Genomic DNA, 27,498 nt, shown 5'->3' with positions numbered 1-27,498 from the left:
ATGATGTAAAATTATACCTGACATTTCGCAATATGACACTGACATAATAACTAACGTGTGTCTGTATGTTCATTGGTTCGTTCATAATCAATCAATTCATTCATATCAATTAATCAGTCTCATCACAATCATTCAAAAGTATGAGCTGAGTCCTTTTGCCTTTCCCTGAGTAGGGAAAAACCGTACCAAAAAAAAATCATACATAATAAATGATTTATATAGTCGTATTTTTAATTAGACGAAGTCAACTGACGTTTACTGTGTTGTCAGTATTTGATGAAATAAAAATAGTGTTGTGACAATGTGAATAATTGAAAAAACTCCTGAATTAATGCAATTGCCTCGATTGTTTAGTTTAGTGAATAGTTAGTCCGCCGAACTGCCGATATCGGGTACGAGTTTTCGACGACTACCTATAGTATATACCTATACTGAATACCGAGTATTTTAAACATAAAGAAAAAAATTGCGAGGAAACTTTTAAGACTGTCCTAATTACAATACATCATGTAGTTGAAACTATAGATGTATAATATAACAATATATAACATAATATAGTTAGGTAATAAAAATAAAAAACTTCGCTTATTACAAAATTTTTTTTATTCATTGAAACAGTGTTTCGTTTGAAAATTTGTCAATAATTTATCTTTGAAACAGTGTTCTCCACATTTCTCCGGAGACTTAAATTGTTCATTTTCTTTTTGTTCTTTTAATACATTGTAGATTGAGGTCACACCAATTCCCAAAATGTCAGCTGTTTTCGAAATACATTCTTTTTTTTCAGGAGCCTCAATAGGTAATAGTAAAGCAGCTTTCGCCTCAAAGACGTGTTTGTAGACGTATTGTCTCATCAGTTTTTCGGTAACGCTTAAAGCAATCCATAGTCTCTTCTTTCTTAGAGACAAGCGTTGGCTTGACGTGTTTGGTTGAGAATCCATATTGTTTGTACGAAACAATATAGCAAATATACAATAAACAACAATTACCTCAAACACAACATAAAGAAAAACTTAACAAAACAGCGTGAGCGCAAAAAAAACGTACTCTTAGACCAGAGGTTAGAAGCCGAATTACGAACAAAATCGCTCGCGACGTTGATCGGTGTTGGCACTAGTAGCCGCGCGCTTTGTAATAAGCCGTCAAAAAACTGATTGTAGTTACATACCACTAGTAACTTATATCAAAGCACATTTATACAATTTTATTGTAAAATAGAAATAATATTCTTCTGTAGTTTGAAATGATTAAACTATTCACACTCATTGTTCATTCATCTGACCAAGAACTGAACGCATCACTATTACTTTCAATATGGCAACATTATTTTACAAAGTGACATTAGCTACTGTCAGTTAGCTTCGTCTAATTAAAAATACGACTTTAAATAATAACATCTATTTGTATTTTTTAGTTTGTTACTATCGTATATTTTGTTTTGAAAGTCAAGCAACTTTGTGATATTCTTACTACTGGTTACTGATAAATTCAAGAAAACACTCATACTGTCTCAATATTTATATATTTTTCTAACTATATCGTTAGCCAAGTTACCAGCATAATAATAGTAATAATAGTAATTGGTGGCTTCTATTCGATTTAAAAATAAGTTTTAAAATTAGCTACTGCTGACAAACAAATTAGTAGTAATTGGTATAAAATATAATTATATATTGAGCTGCAATAACATGGAGGATAATACCAACGAAAAGAAAGATGATGATCTAAGTGATAGCATTGCAATTGAAATTCCTTTCGCCTTGCTAGATTATCTCAGTTCGAGTGATTGCAACTTGCAAAACGTGTGCCGTATATGCCTCACCATAGGCGATGATATGATTCCCCTGATAGATAACAAAGAATCTGCTGTGTTATGCATGTTGTCTTCATTCACATCAATTCAAGTAAGATTATATCCATTAAATAACTCACTGATTTATCTGATTGCATTTTGTTTAAGAACATAAGACCTGATCTGACTTTTTTAAGTTTGTACAATGCTTCCATTGAGTTCCAGGCATCATCATACTACTGTTACACTTTTATATGATTTAAAATGTTTAACCAAGACAAATATAATATTTTTAAAATTAATAGTTGTAATTAAATCTTTGTTAAATTTGGGAACAGTGTGAAAACAAATAAAAGAAAACTATTTGGTATAAATCACTAGTTTAACATATTTACAGTGTATTACATGGGTACAGTTATATTCCATATACATTCATACATATAATATAAAAATTCACTTATATTCATTTTGTATCTAAAAATATCAATTAGTTAAGGAGTTTTTTATATTATTTCTTCAATTACAATTTATTTTCTCAGGATTGTCCAGAGGAGGATCTGCCTTTACAAATTTGTGAGTTATGTAGATCACAAGTGGAATATTGTTATGAATTTAAGGTTAAATGTGAAAAATCTCATTTTACACTGAAGTCATTGCTAAAGGAATTTTCTACTAAAGAGCTTCTTAACAAAGTGTAAGTATTGATAGTCATTGTATAGTATTATTCAGCCCTCAGCGAATTAGGCAGTGTTCTGGTACAAATAAAATTGTACTTCAGTGAAAAATCATTAAACCGAAGGTCACTCATATCATAAGACCTAAAGGTCACTAAATATTCTGACTATTCTATATTATTTTATTATTATATCAGTATATTAGTTCTAATATTGTATTTGTTAGTAGTAATATTATGAGTAGTGACAATAAAGTCTAAAGTAAATAAAATAAAATTATACCTTTAAATATTTTATTTATTATTTTCTACTAATTAAGTTTTGTAACTATTATATACAAAAACTTTAATTCCAAGTGGACATCCTGCAATAGCTTTGAGTATTTGTTTTTGTATTATAATGAAATAATTGTTTATTATTTTCAGTGTAGAAAATGTAATTAAGGAACAGACCTTAGTTGAATCCACAATTAAGGATGATTCTGAAATAAGAGGTTTGTTACTACTTACTAATTATTTACGTATTAGGAGTATTAGGAGGTACTTCCTAATTATTTACATTATCCAATTCAATAGTATTTTTAAAAGATTGCAAATGTAATTACTACCATTACATATAATATATTGCAGATGTTGAATATCTGGAGGACATTGATGGCATTACAAGTGACAATGAAGGTCTTTATATAGTACAACACACAAAAGGAACTAAAAAGTGGGTAAATTACTAGTATCTAAACAAAAATAGATTTGTCAAAAAGAGAACTTTGGTTTCATTAATTTTCGTGTGAAATTGAAACTATTTAGAAGACAGTTGGTTCTCCTGTACAATACATTAGATTTTGTTAATGTTACATAATTTTATTGTAAATATATATGAAGTAGTTATGTAACAAAATAAAGATTTATTTCAATTCACAAACTTACAAATGTAATTCCCATTTTAGTGATAGTTTGGGAAAATGGACTATCTAAACTTTCCATGTAAAGATATCTGAAGTTTGGTAAGATACAAGATTACCATAGTGATATGATGATAATTATATATTATCAATAGTCTCTAGTCGGGGGGAGGGAATTATTAAAAAATGGGACACATTACTAACTATGTATCATGTCAGATCACCTCCACATGGTCCACCCTGGAAAGCATTGTGGTTAATTCCTTGTGAATATCTTACAAACTCATCTTATCATCTTCCAATGGTTGCCCGCTAGCATATACCGTTAGCGGGTGAACCTTTCCAATATCATCAATTAAAAAAGTCTCTAGTATTTACACCTTGTTTTATTTTCAGAAAGAGTAATAGAACTATCACAGGTATGTTAGTTAATAATATTTATAATTATTAATTATTAACTTTCATTTATATTTGAATTCAAGATTTTTTTGGTTTATGTATTTATACATTGCAAAGTACAACCTTCTCTTTATTCACAACTATACTGTTTTGGGCTCTATTAGTCATTGTTTGAAGTTTTAAACAAATCATAATTTATATTAAAACAATGAATATTATTTATTTTTACTAATACCTATAAATTTGTTAGTAATAATACTTTCTGTTGCAGATTGCAATACATATTTGGGAAATGTGATTACAAAGAAAAAATCTCTTCACAAAGGACAAAAACCTTATAATTGCTTATTTTGTTCAAAGGTAAATAATAAGAGGAATATATAGTAATTGTATACTTAAACTGGTAATATCTGAATATTGTAATATCCTGGTGACATCCTAATATTTATTAATATTAGTAATTCTCACTGATACTGACTCACATACTGTGTCTTTAGGAAAAATTAATCCTTAATATGTTGTCCCATTTCAATCAATCCAGTTATTATTATTACTGTTTTCATATTATACTTCATTGCTTTTACAGTATTGCCTTTCGTTTTTAGATATTCTTTAGGGTAAAACAACTTAGAAGTCATATGAAAAAGCATGAGAACTCAAAAAATTCATATTCCTGTGTACAGTGCCAGAACTCATTTAGTTCTGAACATGATCTAAGATTACATTCTGCACTACACGAAAAAGGCCCAACATGGAGATGTAATAAATGCCAGAAAGAATTTAAAGGTCAGCATTTACAAGTATTTATTGAGGCTTAACAAAATAAAAAGAACTTTGTATACATTTCTGAATGTATTTAAGCACATTAAAATAATAAATTAGAAAATATTTTTGACTCCTTATTGCCAATGATTCGAATGTTTTTTTCAATCATTCCACAAAAGTACATTTCTCTAAATGCCCGGCAAGCACATGCTTTATGTGATAAGCAACATTATATTCCCTGCTCAATATAAATAAAACCAAAGGTTCGTTTAGCGCTCTCCTGGCTTATAAATTTACTAAATTAACCTAACTCACATTGATAAAATCTAGTTACAAAAACATTTCTCAATCCGTAGCAAAATCAATGTTGAATCGTCACATTCAGAGGCATATGGATCTGAAGCGTTATGCATGTGAAACTTGCGGCAAACCATTCACGGAACTTTATGCTCTACGACGGCACATACGGGTTCACACCGGCGAGACGATTGAAAAGAAACACGCTTGCCATATCTGTGACAAGAGGTAAATCTAGTCATAATGTAATAATTAGATATAAATCTTTAGAGTTTATGATTCAATAAACTTGACATACTGGACAGCCATGACCGAGCCTCCATACACAAATTTAGACAATATCTAATATTAATAATAATAATTTTTATTTGTCTGAAATAATAAACTAACAATTGCTGATATAATAAAATTAGGTGTTACATACACCAACAGACAATAGAGTTTAAACGGTCTATAAATCAGAGGGGGCGGTGAGTCCACTCTCTCTGCTAATATGTTATTTATTATTATGCCTTTATTACAAAATTAATACAATAAAAATGCATGACGACGCATTAAGTTCAAAATTATCCTCTACTAACAAAGATTAACTTGATTAACACGTAAGATTTTTAATGATTTTATTATATTATATAAAAATGTTATAACGCATTGCAGATGCATACAGCAGTTAAATTTCGACCACTGGATTCGCCCGGTGGCGAATTTCTACCATAAATAATTACTAGACTACTATTTATTAAAATTTAATAGAAGCCATCTATACTGATGTGCAGATATAGCGAGAGTAAACTCCTGGAGGCGCACATAGCGGGACACAGCGGTGCGAGACCGTACGTGTGTTCATGTGGCAAGACGTTCCCTTCGCCGCGCCTGCTCGCCTCCCACCGTCTAGTACACTCTGATCGCAAACCTTACGCCTGCACCTACTGCGATAAAAGGTAAATTTGGCAAATTACCTGTAATACTCCCATAAATTCAAATTTTTTAAATTAAATAAACCTTTTTTATGTAGGACATTTTAACCGCTTATGAACGTAAAAATTTTTATATTCTATTTTTTTTCCTACCGTCCATACCCGTTGTAACCAACCCTAGTGCTTGATTCTAAACCCCCTCTTTTCTAGAATTGTAAGTTTCGTACTCGCATATACAACCACCGTACAATCAGTCAGAAACTAAAATACCATCCGATGATCTGAATGAATGGCGTTCCTCCACATTGAGGTTTTCTAGCAACTTTTTGCTACGCACAACATTGTTGAATCACCTTCCAGCATTGATGTTTCCGAACAGATACTATATTGAAACCGTCTAGAAAAGAACCTATTCCTTCTTAAAAGGCCGGCAATGCACTTGCAATTTCCGTGGTGTTGCGGGTGCTCATGGGCGACGGTAATAACTTACATTAACTTACGTGAACCGCAAGCTCATTTGTCCACTGTGCTATAAAAGAATTGAGTGGATTTTACTTAAATTTGGCACACAAACAGATCACAATCATGTTATTGGCGGTGTAACACTTTAGCGCTCTTTTTCGCCTTTCGTTAAATATTTCTATCAGTTATCTAATACACATAGAGCAAGTCGAGTCTAGAAAGATCAACATTGCTTCGGAAATAAATGGCGCTCTATAATACATTAAGAATAGTTTGTATAAAATAAAGTTGTGGTACAAATTACTCGATAAATAAAAACTCCCTCTTTATTTATCGAGTAATTTGTACCACAAATATATTCTGCAATCCAACAGCGCTATGTTTGGTAATATTGCCCATCGATTTATTTAGTACTCATATTTGTAATCTCTACTTAGTTTAAGACTAGTTGATACTGTAACATATGGTTTCATATATTATATATTTAAATAGGTTCCGCCACGAGTCGACACGAAACACCCACCATCGTACCCACACCGGCGAGAAACCGTACGTTTGTTCCACCTGTGGAAAAAGATTCATACAGAACTCCAATCTGACATTGCATATACGGACACATACAGGTAACATGTATATTGTAACTCTAGCTATCACTGCGAATTTGTACCCGTACAACTTTTATAATTGAAAACCGATTGGAATAACTAAATTTTAAATGAAGCTTGCATGTACTTTACATTAGTAAAAATCGTATCGCCGTTTCTGAGCGTATTTAGCACAGCATATTCAGAACTCACAACCGAAAATACTATCAATCATTAATTTGGTATTTACGTTTATTACGTTGATAAAGTCTCGAAGTAACAATTTGTTTTCATACATATATCTTTCATGTACCTATCCTTTACATTTTTATTATATATAGATAATAACATATTGCATTATTATAAGACCTAACAGGAAAAGTTGCATGGCTATTTTCATGCAATAATGTGGTTCTTCCTTCTAGCTTTTTTCTGTATAGTTATTATTATAGCCTACCTCTTTTATAGTTGAATAGCAATAAACTTAAACAAAACCAAGGTGATACGTATTTGTATTCTAGTTGGCAGACTAAGTTGAGAGACACGCCATCTATGTCCTTGTCTATAAGTGATATGGGCAACATGAGATCATAGAGACAAACAGCACTTTGTTAATGACCAAGGCTACTACAGCAGTCGATACATGCGACTCTTATTATGGACAAACGACGAATGTCATAGCCTTTGTCATTCATTGTCGAAGTAAACCTATAAATACAACAGTCCATAAAATATGTCCTGTGTATATTATAACTAAACATTTGTCAGGTTTTACTTTTGAGTGAAAATACGTGTAAATCAGTTACGTGTATATGTGGGACTATTGTATAATATGTATAGATATGATCCATGTACTTGTTTATATTTTAGGCGAGAGACCTTATTCCTGCGATATGTGTGATCGCAAGTTCACATCGGGACCGTCGCTCAAATGCCACCAACGTACTCACACCGGGGAAAAGCCGTACAGCTGTAATATTTGCGGAAAAAGGTATATTATACTTTGAAATAAATGATTTTATTTTTTTAATTATAGTGTAAATATAGTTTTCACTGTGCTCTCGGGTATAATTTAATTATATTTATTATCTTTTTCAACAACCTGCGACCCTGCCTTCTACTTGTTCATAATTTGTCGAGCTTATATATAGAATAGGAATATATTCAATTAGCGGCATTTTGTAATATAGTATAAACTGATATTATGATCTCTTTCTTTATACTAAGTATCAAGAAACAACTCGTTACTATTACTTTTTTCAGGCGCTGTGAATAATAATAAAATATGTATTCCTTGTTAAGGCATGAATAAAAAATAAAATACAAATTCAATTATATACGATAGTATAAAACGTATACCATACCATAACATCTATTGCTTATTGCAGGTTTTAAAACCATAACTAGTACTATTGTTTAAGCAGGTCATTAAATATACCATGGAATCTTCAGAGCCCGTAAAATCTTTCTTGACAGGTTTGCTCGAATGGATTTAAGTGTACATATGCGATCCCACACAGGCGAGCGACCCTTTGCTTGTAGCGTATGTCCTAAAAAGTTCATCAACGCCACACGACTGCGTGATCATTGTCGTATGCATACAGGTATAGTATTATTTTATTAGTCTTATTTAAAATTAATAGATCTATATAAACAAAATTACAAGATTTGTTGTTTTTAATATATTATTATTATAAGAGTATGATATATTTAAGACTATTCCAATTAATTCAAATATTATTGTTACTATAAAGTTTTACTTAGTTTCGGATATTTATTTATTATTTATATTAATGTTTTACATTTTTTATCTTTAACATTTTTTTTTTTGTTGACTACAGGTGAAAAACCATTTCAATGTGAGATATGTATGCTAAAATTTACTACAAAATCACATTTAGTGAAGCATTTAAAAACACATGAAACAAAAAAGAAAATAGACAAAAAGGATATGGTATTAGTACAGAGAATAAACTATGGCAGTCCAATAATAGTCACGGATAAATATATTATTACGAATTCTAACGACATTGGACAAATAACTGCCCAGAATAGAACTCTCGAGTCAACAGAGATGGGGGATCCTTTGGAAGTTGCTGGCGAATTAGTCGTTCAAGATAATGCAGCTGTAAAAACCGAAGTATTAGTTGTCAATGACGGTCAAAGTAATATAGAATACCAAGGTAATAATACTTGTGTAAGTGATGGGGTCGCATATATGAACAGTGATGTTAGTTTTACTGGTGATGTCAATTTGGTGACAATGAATGAAGAGGAAGTTAATATAGCGAATGTAGCTACTACAGGAGGCGTATTAGAAGGCACAACTCTCAAATTGTACCAAGTGGATCAGAGTTTAGTACAAATACATAGTTCCGGAGGTCAAGTTACAATTAGCAAGATAACCAGTAAAATGACTGCTAATTTTTAGAACTAATAAATTATTATTTGAAATATATATTTTTATTCTCAGACTCATTTACTTTTCCTTATCATTACAGTTTAAATTTGCAGTAATAGACTAATTTTATATGAGCTGATTTGGAATTGTCTGAAAAACGAAGTCAAAGTAAGAAATAATGTAGACTTACATAATATTTCATCATATTCAAACCAATAAATGAATAACCAGGTAATATTTAGTACAAATAATATTCATACATATAATAACTGTATAAAGCATTTCATTAAAAAAAGTCATAAATTAAAATAAACAATTTATTTCACTTAAATAAACAAATAATATTTGTACCTAGATTGTTCATTAAAAATACCTAGCTTGCTTAACAGCATTAAAACCATGAATTCTTTTTTCCTGCAGCATACTTTTGAATGTTCACCAGCATTGAATTGTATATTTCTGAAGCGTTTCTGTTCTGACCGTAATAATCCACAAACTGGCCATCTGGATCTACTAAATATATTATGATTGTATGATCCACCTAAAACAAATTAAAGGAAATTTAATAATTTTTAAATGTACCAAAGTTATGAGTCATCATCATTCTTCTAGTGTACACAACAGTATATTATAATCTGATACCACTATGCACAGAATAATTATATTCAATTTAAATTACTGCATTATAAATCATATGCCTGTGGAAATAACAGATTTCATTAACCCTTGTGGTTCTCTTATAGTGTGGGGTATGTTTGGGGTTATTTATTTGTTATTACACACAGGACATGGTTTTAGCCTCTCTTGTACATTATGTGAAGTAGTTCAAAGTATGAACAACAAAACTTACTATATAATCATTGTCAACATCTTGTGGGCCAGCACTAAAGTAAACACGGTAAGATTTACAGGCCTGTTGTACTTGCTCTTTGGTGCCAGTTAAACCCAGCAACCGCGGCGAGAATTCTTTGCAGTATCTATATAAATAAATTATGCCAATTAGTTATGAATCAAAGCTGTATTATGTTTTATGGCTGCTTGCATTTGACTACAATTTTGTTGGTATGTATTTTAAATAGCAATTAAGCTAACGGCCCACCTAACGGTAAGTGGCAACCATTTCCTATGAGCAGCACCAAGGATACATCATCACATGCAGCTCATTGTAACTCGCATTGTTATCTCACATTATTATAGGACAAATGTCATGTCTCTGTACCCTTTAATTTCACTGCCTTATCTCACTCATTCTTCAATCATAACATCTGCATCTGCATCTGCAACAAAGCATGTTGCTTGAATACATACATATAACGTGTCTGAAATAGATTACCCTATGATTAGAGGTACCCTTGTAGACAACTATGTATAGTCTTGACACAATGTCAAACACATCAACAATTGATAAATCAAAAAACAAAAGTATATTTTTACTAAAGATATATTGTATGTTGTTATAAAACGACGACACCTGTGGTATAGTAGTTTGGCACATCGCATAACGTCCGATTGTCGCGGATTGGGTTCCTCACATGATACAAACATTGGTATTCATGAGTATAATTATTTGTATTGGTCTGGGTGTTTTCTTATGTATAATATGTATGTACATATATATTATACATATAAAAAATACATACATATTATAAATGTGTAATAAAGTATTTGTATTAGTTATCTTACTTGTTACTTGAGTCTTGATGGCGCTAAGTGAATTATCCTGAGATTATTATTATAAAAGATATTTTCTGTATAGACTATAACTTATGGTCGTAGACCTTCGTCTTGAGACACTGCAGAAATTTGGACGAAAAGATATATCGAAGCTTCCCAAACACGTTGGATCCAAGTTGGATTCGACGATTGACCTCTTTCTCGAAATTGGATTTACCTAGCTGGATAGTTTCCCTAAGTATACATAGTGATCGACAATTTCTAGTGTAGAATCTCCGATTTATACGGGAGCAGGTACGACATGGGCGTTTTTATATGTATATTATAATATTTTTTTAAGTAAGAAAAGTATAAGAAATGTGATTATTGCTATTATTTGCCATCAAGGAAGCTGAGACAGACTTTTTATTACTTACTTTCCTACTATCTCTGGGGTGTCTCTCTGAGGGTCTACAGATATAAATAATGGCTGCAATGATGGTGATGATGGTGTGTTATCTGAAACCGTTAAATTTCATTTGAAACACAAATATCTATATATGAAACAATTTAAAAGACTAATATGATTTATTTTTCATAACTTGTTACATTTCATTATTATAACATTGTAGTTATTTCATATTCTGAACCAAAAATGGTAAAATATAAACATTGTGTGAAAATTTGCATGTCATAACATAAATTTTTCTGCTATAGTACTTTTCAGAAAGTTCCTATTGATAAGAAATAGTTTTAGATTGAATCTTTACAAAATATATTTAGAAGACTCAAATAAAAGCTAAGATGATGTTAATTTGTATTTTCTAAAACATGTTTTTGTTATTAAAAGTAGTTATCAATTTATAGCAATGTAAAAAAAATATTTTTCTCTTTTCTCCAGTATCTAAAGCAAAATATATGGTATAAATACAGAATTTAAAAACCATAATTAATTATTGCAAGAAAAATAGAGAGATGTTCTAATTATACATATATTGAAGGAGATTGATAACTTTTTAAAAGTGATAGATAGTGAGATTCATATTACATCAGTTTGATTATTATCATCATTAGATATAAACCAATATCCATAGGAAAAGTTAAAAATATTAATATCCCTATTTATTTACAGCTTTAATATATTTTTTATATTTAAATATGTTAATTTATCCACAAAAAATATTGTAGGATGATTTTGACTTGATTATAGATAACAATTTTATACTAAAGAAATGGATTACCATGTAGATTTACCACCTCAGCCAGTTTCTCCAATTCATCTGGACATATGTCAGGACAGTGTGTAAATCCAAAGTATATCAACAACCATTTTCCTAAGAAATCTGTACTTTTCACTGTTTTACCCTACAAATAAAACATGAATTAAATCTACTCTAATATTATACAAAAAGAGTATCAATTTTTTTAAGAATAAGTGGAACTAAGTATATATTAATAATTCTTTCATTCTAGATCAATTTTGTTTAACGCAAGTGAAGTTGGGATAGGCTAATTGAATAACATAAAGGAATATATGATGTTTTATACATAATAATTTTACATATCTCAAGATTCAAATATTTACAGATAGATTATTGAACAAAAAATAAGATTAGTACTTTTATTTGTGGATTCATTTTATGAGTATACTAAAACCATAATTTTTATATCTGTATATATATTAAAAAAGTTTATATATCTATAAATAATATTTGATTCTACTTGTAAGTTAAGTCAGTCAAGAAAACACTTTATTTCTTATTGAGATATAGAGGTACAGAATATCTCACATGATTCTTATTCAATTTATACCAATTCTTTTAACTTTAATATATCATATACCTGTTAGTTTCTTTATAAGAAGAAAGGATATGTAGGAACTTACCTCTGAGTCAACTAGTTCAAATGTGCCTCCAATCTTAGCTTTGCCCAGCTGTCGTTTCCTTTCGCGATCCAAAGCTTCTTGTTTCTCCTTTCTGACATAAAGCATGAAACCTGTTAGTCCGCCCGCGATTACAGCCGTAGCAGCCATCGATTTCCATGTTATTGGACCAAAAAATTTCTTTGGGGTTCTTTTTGGAGGAACAGCACATTGTCTTACAGTCGTGGTGGAAAATGACCGACATAAAAAATTATACCTACTCCGTAAAATAGAATTCATTCTAAGTGGTTATTAATATAATTGTCCTGTACTTAAAATCTCCACCAAAATGTTTTTATGAGTTTATTTATTGCATTAAATTTTTATAAATTATTACCTACCGGTATCTGATTTTAGTCAATTTTCTCGTAATCTTTACTATTTTACTTTTGACTTTGACAGATTGACAGTCAGTGCCACAGATTTATAACTACAGACTACTATAGAAGTGATGCACGATACATATCGATATCAGCATCCCATATGTTATAAAAAATCTCTTTTTAAAACCGATCACTCATAATTTCAGATACGTTTTTTATCGGATCTAATTTAACAAACACAGTGAAGTGGTAACCAAAAAAAAAATTATGAACATTACAGGCCAAGGCGACAGTCAAAAATATATTATTTGAATTGATTATTATTTCTTCAAAATAATCGATTGATTAATAATTAACTTTGTATGCAGTGATATTGTAATGAGTTTTGTAGCCGTGTCATATTATTGTCCATTGATTGTCAAAAATTGATATATTAATAGCAGTAGAATTTTTAATAAATTAAAACCATTTATTTAGTAATATGCGGTTTTATCTTATCAATTTAATTTACTAAATAATTATCGACTATAAAATATGGATAGATATCTCAGACCAGATAAGTTCGATGTTGACCCGTCTATTAGCTCTGCATCACGAGATTGGGAACATTGGAAAAGAACTTTTCAGAATTTTCTTGCAGCACAACAACAGCAAATCGATGCCAATGGAGCGGTCTCTACTATGTCACTACTACTCCAAGACGAAGGTAAACTACAGTTACTCATCAATCATGTATCATCAAATGTATATACATATATCAGCGAATGTAAAACATACTCTGAAGCAATGGCGGTATTAAATGCATTGTATATAAAGCCTAAGAATATCATATACGCTAGGCATGTGCTTGCTTCTAGAAAACAACGTACAGAGGAATCTATTGATGCATATATGAAAGCTTTAAAACAACTACCTAAAGACTGCGAATTCGTTGCTGTAGATGCGGAAACTAATAAGAATGAGAGCATAAGAGATGCTTTTATTTCTGGTATCTCTTCAAGCAAAATAAGATAAAGGCTGCTTGAAAATTTGACTCTTTCACTTAGCGAAGCATATAATCAAGCGCTCTCATTGGAGATGGCTGAAACAAATTCTCAGAGTTTTAATATGCCAGCAATTAACATGATTAAAAATTCAGAATCAAATATCGAAACATCAATGGAGGGAGAAAATTTCGTAGTGAGTACTTATCGTCGCCGTAAATGTTTCTTCTGAGAGTGAAACGTACATCCATGTAGAAATTGCCCCGCTGCACACGTCACTTGCAAATATGTGAGAAAAAGGGACATTTTGCAAAAATGTGTCGTAGTAAGAATCACAGCGGAACAAGATGATGTTTCGGCGTGCATTATAGCTGCATTTTCTCTAATCAAAGCTACTGTCCCTGCTTATATCAAAGGTATAAAAGCAGAAGCTCTTTTAGACACAGGCAGTTCTTTAAGTTTCATTAATGAAAAATTCAGTAAACTATGCAATCTCAAGACTAAACCAAGTCATCAAACCATTTCTATGGCTTCGTTGAGTCACACTGCCCCTGTCGCTGGTGAAACGTACCAGAATATAAAAATCGGTAAACATACCTACGAAAATATAAGCTTACTTATTGTCAATAATCTATGTACTGATCTAATAATTGGTCATGATGTCTTATCGAAGCACTCCTCACTAGAACTATCCATTGGTGGACCTAAAGAACCACTAGTAGTATGTAATGTAGCACAGGCATCCGTGCCAGCTGTTCGACTATTCGCTAATCTTTCATTAGACTGTAGACCTATTGCTGCTAAAACACGGAGAAACAGCGATGAAGATAAAAAGTACATTGAAGAGGAAGTAAATAAACTAAAAGAGAGTAAATCACCATTACGGGCACAAGTACATATATCCAATACGGAAAGTCATAAAAAGCGTCTTCGTATAGATTATTCCCAAACGATCAACAAATAAACTTTGTTAGATGCTTATCCATTGCCAAACATAGAGGACACTATTTGTAAAATATCAAAGTATTCCATATTTAGTGCTATTGATCTAAAGAGTGCCTATCACCAGGTACCTATATTACTTTCTGACCGTACATGGCCTTCGAAGTAGCCGGAAACTTGTATCAATTTAAACGTATCCCTTTTGGTGTTACTAATGGTGTCTCCAGTTTTCAGAGAACTATCGATTGGGTGATTAGAAAAGAAAAACTAGAGGGAACCTTCGCTTATCTTGATGATATAACCGTCTGCGGCAAGACTCAAAACGAACATGACGATAATTTAAGTAAGTTTCTAAGAACAGTTGAAATTAAATTGATTATAGATCAAAGATCCTTGTCTTTTATGTTCAGTGCTACGCATACTAGTAAAATAAAAAATGAAAAAACAACGATGGCATCTAGAATTATCGCCGTTTAAATTTGATATTATGACTATTAAATGATTATTAAATTTGATATTATTGAGCCGGTAAGGATAATTTCGCTGCTGATGCCTTATCTAGAATTTCTGCTTCAGCTGGGTCTTGAACCACCAAGTTACTTTCTTTGCATGAAGCCTTATGCCATCCCGGTGTAACTCGAATGATGCACTGGCTGAAAACTAAGAACCTGCCTTATAGTATAGAGGAAATCCGTACCATAACCGCTACATGCAGGGTATGCTGTGAAGTAAAACCTAGATATAGACAAGATACGGATTCACAACCGAAGCTTATAAAGGCCACTTCTCCTTTTGAGCGACTCAGCATAGATTTCAAGGGACCAGTCCCATGTAACACAATGAATAAATAAATACTCACAATAGTAGATGAATACTCACGTTTTCCTTTCGCTTTTCCGTGCTCAGATATTACAACTCAAACTGTAATAAAAAAAATTAAATTTTTATTTTTTTTAAGGTTTTAATGAAGAGGTTTAATAGAACCAATAAATATCAACCACAGGTAGAGGAGGTGGAGTTACTGCACTTAAATCCACATTATTCTCTAGTGCGATTGGCTAACGGGAGAGAGACTACAATATCTAACAGATACCTAGCATCAAGCGGTGAGGATATCACTCAACTTCGCGATTCACTAGAAACTGAGGTCATACCCATTTGAGCATACCATACCCCTGCTCACACGCATTTGAGTTTGAGTGATCCAACGGCTATGCCTAATTCAACTCCTAACGAGACAAGACCTACTAATTTATCAACAGAGGAAGTTGACAATGTGTCTAAAAACTTGGCTGAAGAGTCTCCAATTCTTCGCAGATCCAATAGGACTAAACATGCTCCTCAGTACCTTCAAGATTACCATTGTGACTAGCTGTGATTCAGCTGGGGGGAATGTAATGAGTTTTGTAGCCGTGTCATATTATTGTCCATTGTTATCAAAAATTTATATATTAATAGCAGTAGAATTTTTAGTAAATTAAAACCATTTATTTAGTAATATGCGGTTTTATCTTATCAGATATGCTGATTGAAAAGTTCAGCAATCAGAAGCGGTATAGAGATTCAAATTCTTGGCGGTGTTCTCAGATCATCTACATACATATTACCTATATATAGTTCTCACGCCTGGAGCTAATAAATGTCATATTCATAGGTCGTTAAAAAAATGTTAGGTATATAATTAATATTGCATAATATGCTATATTAATTATAACCAGGATGCTTTGTAAGCTGTTTTGCTTGTAGGTTGTGATTATGCAATGAAATTATAGGTTCAGAAGCATTATATCTTATTCCTCTGGGATGGCAAAACGATTGTCACAAGACTAAGTCCGTAGTGCTGTTCATATACACAGGCGTCGGTTACCACTTACCAACAGGTGGGCCCTATCACGTGTGTTTGTCACCTGACGGCTGAACCGATTTGAATGGAATTTAGTATGTATATTTCCTGGATGGTTGGAAGACATAATTGAGCCCGGTAGGTGGCGCTTTCGGGTTTCGGGTTTCGTTCCGCTATGTACATATTATTATATACGTCATTTAACGCCTATTTTATCTATTCATGTAATACTCAACTACGCTCATGTGACGTTAACCTAACTACGATCTCTATCGTGAATAGTAATAGTGAATTATATGAAATATCTCTCTAGATATTTTATATAATTCTGTTCCAATCTGGATGTTTAAGGATTAAGAATATTATAAAATATAGCAATATTATTGAAAAGAAATGTTAAAACGTATGAACCATATACCTAGTCTACATCATCATTATCAGTCCACTGCAATTATATAATAATTATAATTGCTAATTTAAATTTAGGGATAATAAATCGCCGAAATTATAAAGTTACTATCATAAAATGGGGGTAAAATCAGGTTATGATTGATACCCATCTACTCTTATCTTCCCTCTAGACCTCTTAAGGCACAGGCGCAGTGAACAAACTCTATTATATATATAGATGTGCTATAGAGACTATATAATTAATTATATAGAGTACTCTACATAATGTTATTCGTGCATTAACTTTTGAAAAGAATGCTTTTCTTTGTCTGTCTGAAAGTCTGAAAGAGATGTTTTTTTGAGACAAGGTAGACCATGACCATCTTCTCTAATTAGTTTTATATAGTATATAACTAATTAGAGAAGAAGTCAGAATTGCAATAAAGAACATATAATAATATAGCACTTTCTTATAAAAAAATAATTTCGAAATTTTGTCGAGTCGTGCTTCAGTTAATGAAAAATGTCAAAAGGCGTGGTAACCACAACCGCAGCCCTGTGCGTCGGGGTTTATAAATACACTTCTATTGCTATTTAGCCCCAAATTCAGCTACGACTCTCTCGAGGGTATCAAAGATATTCTTTAAAATGTGGACAATATTTTATGTAAGTTTATACTATTATTAGTTTAAGGCCCAAGGTTCAATAGCATAATTAGACACGTGTAGGCACGTGTATAATTTATCTAATCTAGAAATTTATGTCATTTCTTGTAAAAAACATCGCTATCTATGCTGTATTTTCATTACTGTTTGTTGTCTGAAAGATGTAAAAAGTAAGTTGTTTTTGGATAATATCATATCACAACTGGATAAACATACGGCCTAAGAAAATAACTAGTCACACGACGCTATATAAAGACTAGCTTGACAGAGAGAAAGATAATATATCTCAATTAAAAAAAAAACAACCATAACGTAAAGAATAAACACGAGAAGCAGAACCCTAAACTAAAATACAAACTAAATAAATCACAGGTCTTGCAAATCCTGCACCTCCTTACTACTGTTTTAGTTTTGATAAAAACAAAAGCGGCGATTTGGAATTTAAGGGACATAAAAAAACTATAAATTATTTATAAGAGTACCTCTTTCATATGATATCCATATTAATGGCTCAGCCCGTGAGTTAGAATCAGATTCAAATAAAATTCGTACAAAAAATGTTATCATACAGTCTTAAAGTTTAGGACATCTATTTTATACTTATATGTAAATTGTATGCTATTTATTTCCTATACCCCATGTATTTTCAACTTACATTACCAATTTCAGTTGGTGTTACTTGCGTGTACGGTGGTTTGGACAAATGTATCAGGTCAGGAATACCTACCGCCTAAGATCGGCGGCGCGGGAAGTGCTAAAAAACCGGCATCGGAGCCTACGGTAAATTTCAAATTTAATATTTTTACGAATATTGTATAGCTGTGCCCGGGGTTTCACCCGATTGAATTTTATAGCCTATAGTTTATTCTGATGTATAAGCTATATTACTGTAAAGTTTCATCACCAGTAACAAATATCTATCTGTCCACCCATATTCATAAACTTTCACGTTTCTAATAATATTAATAAGATTTATTTGTATGTACCTCAGTCAATTTTTAATTATAATTACTATACGTATTACATTCGAATAACTTATCCGTACAGTGTGTCTATTTTCTCGCCGCAGCTACGCGCAGGTAGAAATAACAAAATTACAGATACCTACGAAAAATTAATTTTGTTAGATATAAAATACAGGTCATGTAACCCTGATATAATAGCTTTCTATAGGTCATATTATCTACACCCCTTCAGGGTGAGATGACATCTGACCAACACAATAAATATGTGTCAATTTATATTTTGTGTTACATTTACTCTCTGGTGCAAGAAACACTAATAATTAAATCAAAAATTATTTCAAGAGACGTTGTCGTTTTATTCGCCCCTTGTCATTGTTCATTATAATATAGCCCGCAATGTGGGCATGCTAAGTGTTGGGTTTACTATTACGTTGACAATTAATGCCTCTGATTAGCACATCTGGGATTACGGTTCATGATTGTTTGTTTGAAATAATTTTAAAAATCAGTTTGAATTCAAATTCAATTCAAATTCGAATTCAAAAATTTATATTAGCTACTTATGAATGTAATTTTTTTTTTGTATTATAGTTTTTTCCTACCGTCCAGTTGCAGATTCAATTGAGAAGGACTGGCAAGAAACTCATTTGATTTCTTTTTAAAAAAAAAACAATTTATTTACAATGCTTACTTATATAGATGTTTATGTCTGTATGTTTATGATATTATTTTTTAAATCATTTCTGTAAGGACAGCTTACTTAGAAGAAGAACTTGGTCTATTACAGAAAATATGATTTATTATATGTACATAATTTATAGTTTGTTTTGCTATTAGTTGCGAAGTAAAATTGGCGCCAGCAGTATATGTACCTACTGACGTAAATACTTTAATGATAAGTAGGTACTTACGACATCAGTAGTATTAAACTGTTTATGGAAAATTAATGAAATAAAACATATAGGTAGGACATGTAAGGGTAGTTATTTGACGTGCACATTGTCCGTTTTAGTGTCAGTATAAATTACTATTAAGTATATCTATCGAGAGATAAGCGATTAATGGAGACTAGGGAAACCATCGCTACCTACCATATCACGTATGCTTTTCCAGTACAATTACATATCAAAAAACTTTATATACTTTTAAATCTTTGTTATTGTTGCCAGTTTGCATCATTCTTTTTATATATCCAATTTTGAGACATTTTTATATTCTTTTTTACTATAGTAGGTACTATGAGCTTTCCGAGATGAATATATTCCAAAAAATATTTTTAGGTTTTTGTTAAATAATGGTATAGGAATCTCACTCCACTCATATCATAGTTTGATTTTAATTAAAATGTGTTGCAGTTACCAGCAAATTATGATTTTTCTTACGACGTGCAAGACAACGCGGTAAATCTTGATTTTGGCCACAACGAAAAGAGAAAGGATGACCGCGCGACGGGCTCGTTCCATGTGCTGTTGCCGGATGGTAGAATGCAGCTGGTCGAGTACGAGGCAGGACCAGATGGGTATAAACCTCAGGTATTACAAGTGCTTACACTTTTTGGCAGTCATAGAAAGTGTTATATTTTTACGTAGGTAGGCACTGTGTTATAAAAAGAACTAGTATTTTTTTTAATTTTTACATGTTGGTTTTCTATACCATAATATTTTACAAACTAGTGCAGTTTTCCACTCATTCACGTCTCTGTTTTTTTTATTTCAATTCTTATCCTAGCTGACACCCCGAACTCCGTTTCGCCACAAAATTAAATACGTCAAAGATTTTGAAGTTTAGTTACGCAATAAATTTCTGAACGGACCCTGTTTGACAGGTATCAGCCGTTTGTATGGGAAAATCAAATTGTTGTTATTACTATTTTACATGCAATTTCTTCGTATTTTATCACCGTTTAAACCTTGCCTGGACTTCCACGAATAGTTCAAGACCAAAATTAGCCAAATCGTTTCAGCCGTTCTCGAGTTTTAGCGAGACTAACGAACAGCAATTCATTTTTATATATATAGATATAATATTATTATTTACTAGCACATAACCAAATATTTATAAAAACCCTTATTTAGTTGTAATGATTTATTCGCATTATGAAAAAATGATATCCGTATCTACTCATATTAAAAATGCTAATGTGTGTCTGTATGATGGATACCTTTGAAGATTGCTGAATGGATCTTACTGGAATTTAACGTAAAGATAGAGCGTATCAACACAATGCTATCTTTTATCTAAAAAAGGAGACGAAGTTACGGGAAACAGCTCATATAAAATGTAAGATAGGCAGGGTAATAAGGTATCTTAGGTAATTTACCATGGTACAGGTAAATGTAGAGACTAAGTTCGGAGTAAATTTCTATTACGAATATACAAGATTTAATAACTTTTAATTTGAAATGTGGAATTATATCTACATCATATCAAAATTCAACTATGTAAGACGTCTGCATGAGTGCCTCAGTCTCGTCTATTTCAGTCACCAAGCAGCATATTTTGTAAGTTGCTTTAGTTGTAGAGTCAGATTAGACAGTTAACTTACAGGATAGAAGATACAGGTCAGAGCCAGGGTAGTACATCGTTGGTGTCGAAAAGGTATATGAAAGGTTGTACGGAAGTATCGTAATTTTTAAAGCTAGAAGTTAGTAACTTAGAAGTAAATAAATAAATATGGCAATGAATATTCGTAAAAATGGGGCAAAATAAAATAGGAGCAGACAGTTTGTATGGAAATTCGTTGAAAACATTTTTGATGCTAGAACAATGAAAGTTTTTTGTATTGGTTTATTGGAGTAGATTATTAAATATTCCACACGGACGAAGTCGTGGCCACAGCCAGTGTTACATAATTTAGTGGTTACAACCGCAGATATTATGCGTATTATAAGCAACTTGTTACTACTACTTACTTATCGCTGCCACTTCATTTGTAACCTTCGGAATACTACTACCATAACAGGCGACTTTGTTTCTCTGTCTCGCCTATTTCAGCCGCCAAGGTGCTAGCTTTATAAGCTGTAGTCGCTTGATGATTTCCTATGACATCACAGGGTACGGGGGCATCTTATTCCTATGGTAATTTAAAAGCTGCGTTGCAATAGATAGGCTCACAGATATGTCCGACTTGTTATACCGCTCTTTTTGAACCGGGGTTTAATAAAAAATATATATTAACCCAAAGATTTTATTCATATCTTGTGTTCTTAACTACTTGTGCTACTACTTACTATCCGTACAGCCTTCACAAACTTTTAGGTATATAATTTTTATTAGTACATTTCTTAGGTCTATTTAAAGATGAGATAGCGTAGGCAGATTTGCACACACTATATAGTGTTTACATAGATGTTGTGTATATTCTAGTTTTAAAGATTGGCGGAGACGGCTGTTCCAGTTTGGACATTTATCTATCATCCATATTTATAAAAGAAATTACTGGAGCCCGCAATTTCATACGCTACATTTGTAGACGTATATATATTCACGTCAATTAACGATAAAATAAAAGCAATTATACAATGCCATCTATGATTTCATAAATATATTGATTAACAATAATATGTGAAGTATTTAAAATTAATTAGTGAATAATACTAATTTATTCTCTAAAAATCTGTAAAAGTACTAGAAATATCTCAACAAATACTTTGTTATAATATATTTAGTCTGTACGTTGACCCACACTTAACAGCAAATTGTTTGAAAAGTGTATTCTAATTTCATCCGCTTTTCCATGAACCTTACACAGAAACAGTTAAACAGACAAACAGACTTTTTCGCCTCCTCACAATTTTATTAGATATATGTAAACATAAAGATGTTTGTTACCTTTTCATGAATAATGTAGAAACATAATGTAGATTATATAGCCAGAGGCTATCTTTTCGTAATCTATCTATCGTAAAAGCAGACATATTCACTGGTATATCATGTAGCATGGGATTTTCACACCAGGGTAGAATAACAATAATATGTAAGTATGTAGTTTATATAGGTACATAAATACACGCATAGATAATGTTAGCGTATTTTACCAAAAGAAATGTCTACATATGACGAATACTCACAAATGACATAATTGTTTAACTTTCCTATAATTAGAATCCGTTCAGGAGTATAATGGGCCAACAACATATTTGTTTTATTATTAAAAGGAATTATATATCAATTAAGGGGGAGTGATCGTTAATAATGTGGACTTGGTATCACTTGGTATCATTGCAAATAACCATGTGGTATGCGTTGCTCTTCTTCTTAATTTCGCTTCGATTCTAATTTCGCCACAATTAATTAACTGACTTAATTTTATTATTATCTGAACATCTTCTACCTGTGGCGTAAGCGTATACTGTTACTGCAGTCCGGTGTACCATATTTACCATTAAATAAACTAGTGGTCAATGTTCAACTATAATTCATTTAAATTTTAAGTTTATTATAAAGGCTCCATTCAAAGTCACGTCAAAGTCTTACATACTTGCGTAGGATGGATGTATGTATACATGCTTTCTATACTCCTCCAAGAAAGTTTTACTTCGTGTTAATATAATGTTTTTTTTATTATAATTGATACATTCGCAGGTGATGTATATGGGCACAGCTACGTTCCCAACAGCGAGCTCAGGGGATAAATTCGATGGATACCACTACAACGCTGCGTCAAACCGGCAGAGTGTAAGACAGGCAGCACCACGAGCATCCAGACAACCAACACCACCACCCTTGCCGGCACCGTCACCACCTTTGCTGTTGCACGCAGCATCCGGCAACGCTACGCTATAAAAACTATAAGCAGGACTACACTGTAGTCTAATTTCAACATTGATTTAAATCCAATCCAGTTTTGTACTGTCCTTTTAAAACTTGATCCAGATTTAACCAAATAAATCGATAATAAATGTCAGTTAGTTCTTTCATTGACCTCAAAATATGAAATTAATACGGCTTTCTTCTTTTTATTCTATACTTTTTTGATATATCGGTTATGGTCGTTATGTAAGTAATATCTTTACATAGTATAAATATAGTCGCCGCCGCTGGCAGTTCGCTTATATATTTCAAATTACGCAACGGATTTTCATACAATTTTCAACATTAACTAGAGTGATTCAAGAGGAAGGTTTATATAAACCATCCTCTTCATTCACTCCTCTTCACTATTCTACTCTAACAAATCGAGATATACAAGTATTTTAAATCCGAGACGAGGGTTGCTAGTTAGGTATAATAAGGCTAATGGCATCCACCGTACAACACTTCGCCGTTTGTCTCTACTGCTTCCATTCTGATAATATAGTTGAGTGAACCGCCTACCGCTGCTTAGACTTGGTCGGTCTATGACATGGATGATCGTTGAAGGAGTCTACTACCGTCAACGTTAAATTAATACTTTACTAGTATATAAATCACAACCATAAACGATGCGAAACGGTACGATCATATGCCAATGAATCGAATTATTTTTAGTCCTAACGAGGGCTTTAACTCCTTGTATATACGTTATGTGCAGCTGTACTAATACGCACATATGTATGTGCGTATTTTTAATTGAAGAGGAGGGACTCATTGTATTTTTTATTACTCATTATACTCACCTAATCGGACGACATCATATAATGTCAGTTATTGTGTTCGCTATAAAAATAAAGAGGAATTCCTATTCTTCCTCTGCTTATTTTTTTTATTACTTATAAAATAAGATAAAATTTATATTTGTTTGTTTGTAAATGAAAAACTCAAAATTACTTGCTCTATTCTTTCGCCAAATTAAAGCTATATAGTTAATATCAATGAGTAATATGAACTGTATTTTTTTTAAAATGGATGACAATGGAATGGTGCATCTGCCTGTGCTGACGGTATACGTTGGTGGGGCACGAGGATAATAAGATCAGAAGAGAATTAGGACAGGTCAGTTAGCACATCATGAATCACTTGGGTTCCAGGGGGAACCGTGTGGAGGTCAACCTGAGATGGTACATTGTTAGCAATAGACTCCTAGTTCCCATTACTAACAATCCCTTTCTCTCCTATGAACTGTATTTCATGCAACTAGCACAGAGAGATATAAATGGACAAGAATAGTAGAGCTCCCTAGATTGCTTCTTAAATTTCAGGTATGTAGGCCAGGTAGAATAATAAAAATATTTACAATTTGCATGTGATAATCCAGGAAATGATCTGGGATGCCCCTAACCGATATTGCCACCGATTTTAAGGCCGTATATAGGACTTTCATATACAGTAAAAGAGTAAAGATATAGTTCATATTTGTTACTTTAATTTCAATAACTTCTTTACATACATATGAATAGCTATAGAAACTTTAGATCTAGATATCTACAATCCACATGATTATGTACAAAGTTTTTATATATAAGAACACATTATTCGGGACTAAATTAGTATCATATACAGTACACGAAGTAGGTAAGGTATTTGTCTATTTTTATTGTAGACTAAGATTCACGTGCACACACAGTCAAGCAGACAATTCTTTCGTCCTCGATAACATGAGATAATTCAAACAAATTGTTTACTAACATAATAGGTACAGACAAGGCTACTTTACATTTTTGAACGTTTTAATATACTTTTTGTGTTTATGTAAAGCATCTTCTCATTTTTTTTATTAATAATATTTTTGGACAATTCACATAGCACCATCTAGTTCATGAGAACTTGTGTCATGGGTACTAGAGAACTTATATAATTACATAGATATTTTTTTATATAAATATATAATAGCGATACAAACAATCCGTACTCTTGAATACAAATGTATGTACCGTATGAGGAATTGAAACCGCGACCTCTGGAAGTAAGGCGGTGTGCTACACCGATAGAGCTTCGAGGCCGTCATGTAGTATGAGAGGTTGGGTATTATAGTAAAGTTTTTTTATATATTGTTATAAAACAATTAAGTAGTATGTAATATATCGATGTTTTGATCTGGCCAGTGTACACGGCGGTGCGTGGAGACCGTGTCGAAACCCACGTTGTCGAACGATTGGTACTCCTTTTGCATACTCATCTCGGCCAAGTTACGATATCTGTACAGGAACAAAATAAACATATAATTACTGAATTTATTTATTTACATATATACGACTCAGGGGAGTTTACAAGATTCACACAGTTTATTCTTGCAGTTATGTACATATATATAGCAAATTGTTACTATATTAATTAAAAAAGAACGAAGTCGGAAAACTACACGAAAAATTTTCAGTTTGAATTTATTTTTTAATGTTATTACATTAAAAAATAAATTCTTTATTATGAATTATCAAACTATTTTCGGGATATCTCAATTTAAATTTCGAATTAGAAGTGTTATATTATAATTTGAAAATTGTACACAAGCACGAATATTTTAAAAAACAAAACAATAATCAATAGGATTTATACTTTATGGAATAGAATACTGTAGTGACCGATGGACACCATGTTTTATGTTTTTTATTTGCAACCCTAGAATATTGCGGTTAGGTGACAGCTTCAACTCCACGTCAGGTGGAAAGTCTGATTGTTAGCCATTCCAGTATCTAAAAAAATTCCTTACAAAAAAAAGATGAAATACTTAGCGCGATATGGCAGGATCGCCATGTAAGACGGATTTTGGGAGAACAAAAATGACTACACCAGAGTTCCGAAAAAAAAAACTGCATTACTATGCACTATACACTACAATTAATTACATTAGCTAATGTACCTTTTAACAAGCACACAGCATCCTAGCAGCAGTAAAACCTGGACGGCGAGCCAGGCCAGCGCCAATGCCACCAGTAGTAGCTCGTGCACGCACACCATTGCTCCGTCGCTCGTCGGACTCACTTCGGCTAAAGAGTAAGGGTGACCGAGACAATGCAACGCTTTGCTTGTTTGATTCATTAATCAAATAAGCAACGTATTGTTTGAATGATCAAACAATACGTAGTTTCAAAGATGGAATAACTTATTTCTAATTTTGTAATCATGCTTAAAATACTCTTCATAAAAAATACTTCACTCATTCTCGAATATAGGCAACGGTTGCCACTTGACATCTTGTCAGCTTGTTCGCCATTCAAATAATAATAATTCTATTAAATAAAATTAGAACCATAGTAAAAACCGGATGAAAGACATTGAAGACCCCAAAATATGAACGCTATACCACCGGATAGTGGCTATAAACAATATAGGTATATAATTATTGCATTGTTTCAGATAAGGCCCTGCAATTTAGTCGTAAGAACCGATTATTCACTATAACCGATGATGAAAATAGAATACAATGCAATAATTTATTATACTCTGGAAATACTAACTAACAGGTAGGTAGTGCAAGGCTCGTAACGTTGATGATAAATAATAATCATCCATATCTAGAATATTGTAAGAACCTAAAAACAGAAATAACAAGCAATATATCAGATATAAAGAAGGAAAACTCGAAATAAAAATCTATAGGTATTAAGTTCTCCCAACGTATTGGTAGAGCAAGGTTATAGGGACATATGGTAGTTTACTCATTATGGTAGTTATATAATAACACACATAATAGAGGTGATGAAATGCAAATTTATAGTCTTTTTATCAAACTAGTCTCAAAATTACTTTTTGCCTAATCTTTC

General features: G+C 32.1%; 4 protein-coding genes and 1 pseudogene across 4 annotated transcripts in view; 3 read left to right on the top strand and 2 right to left on the bottom strand.

Annotated features, from left to right (window-relative positions):
* The first annotated feature begins 1,412 nt into the window (after positions 1-1,412).
* Positions 1,413-9,235, top strand: LOC131841917 (zinc finger protein 345-like). The gene is made up of 13 exons (XM_059190294.1): positions 1,413-1,904; positions 2,332-2,486; positions 2,892-2,959; positions 3,096-3,180; positions 3,764-3,786; positions 4,038-4,126; positions 4,372-4,552; positions 4,888-5,056; positions 5,605-5,769; positions 6,700-6,830; positions 7,662-7,782; positions 8,268-8,395; positions 8,633-9,235. Exons 1-13 carry the CDS (start codon positions 1,689-1,691, stop codon positions 9,220-9,222), a joined length of 2,121 nt encoding a protein of 706 aa, XP_059046277.1. The 5' UTR covers positions 1,413-1,688; the 3' UTR covers positions 9,223-9,235.
* A 285-nt stretch (positions 9,236-9,520) lies between these two features.
* Positions 9,521-13,161, bottom strand: LOC131841989 (protein SCO1 homolog, mitochondrial). The gene is made up of 5 exons (XM_059190416.1): positions 12,731-13,161; positions 12,087-12,210; positions 11,283-11,364; positions 10,043-10,169; positions 9,521-9,733 (listed from the first exon to the last, which is right to left on the bottom strand). Exons 1-5 carry the CDS (start codon positions 13,004-13,006, stop codon positions 9,584-9,586), a joined length of 759 nt encoding a protein of 252 aa, XP_059046399.1. The 5' UTR covers positions 13,007-13,161; the 3' UTR covers positions 9,521-9,583.
* Positions 13,162-13,623: 462 nt separating this feature from the next.
* On the top strand, positions 13,624-16,386 carry LOC131842035 (uncharacterized; annotated as a pseudogene).
* A 1,441-nt stretch (positions 16,387-17,827) lies between these two features.
* Positions 17,828-23,748, top strand: LOC131842071 (pro-resilin-like). The gene is made up of 4 exons (XM_059190554.1): positions 17,828-17,913; positions 18,582-18,692; positions 20,233-20,409; positions 23,462-23,748. The coding sequence occupies exons 1-4, from the start codon at positions 17,896-17,898 to the stop codon at positions 23,660-23,662; spliced, it is 507 nt and encodes a 168-aa protein (XP_059046537.1). The 5' UTR covers positions 17,828-17,895; the 3' UTR covers positions 23,663-23,748.
* A 1,728-nt stretch (positions 23,749-25,476) lies between these two features.
* LOC131841983 (uncharacterized) overlaps positions 25,477-27,498 on the bottom strand; it is a 45,761-nt gene continuing 43,739 nt past the window's right edge. Inside the window, exons 13-14 of the mRNA XM_059190410.1 lie at positions 26,595-26,721; positions 25,477-25,932 (exon numbers count right to left, since the gene is read on the bottom strand). Of these exons, the coding sequence (XP_059046393.1) occupies positions 25,800-25,932; positions 26,595-26,721 (260 nt within the window). The 3' untranslated portion in view covers positions 25,477-25,799. The remainder of the gene's footprint in view (positions 25,933-26,594; positions 26,722-27,498) is intronic.

This window comes from Achroia grisella, unplaced genomic scaffold (genome assembly GCF_030625045.1).
Source record: "Achroia grisella isolate CSIRO2021 unplaced genomic scaffold, CSIRO_AGI_Agris_v1 utg204, whole genome shotgun sequence".
NCBI classification, from domain to species: domain Eukaryota; kingdom Metazoa; phylum Arthropoda; class Insecta; order Lepidoptera; family Pyralidae; genus Achroia; species Achroia grisella.
The sequence above is the reverse complement of the archived record's forward strand: the minus strand, read 5'-3'. Positions and strand labels throughout refer to the sequence as shown.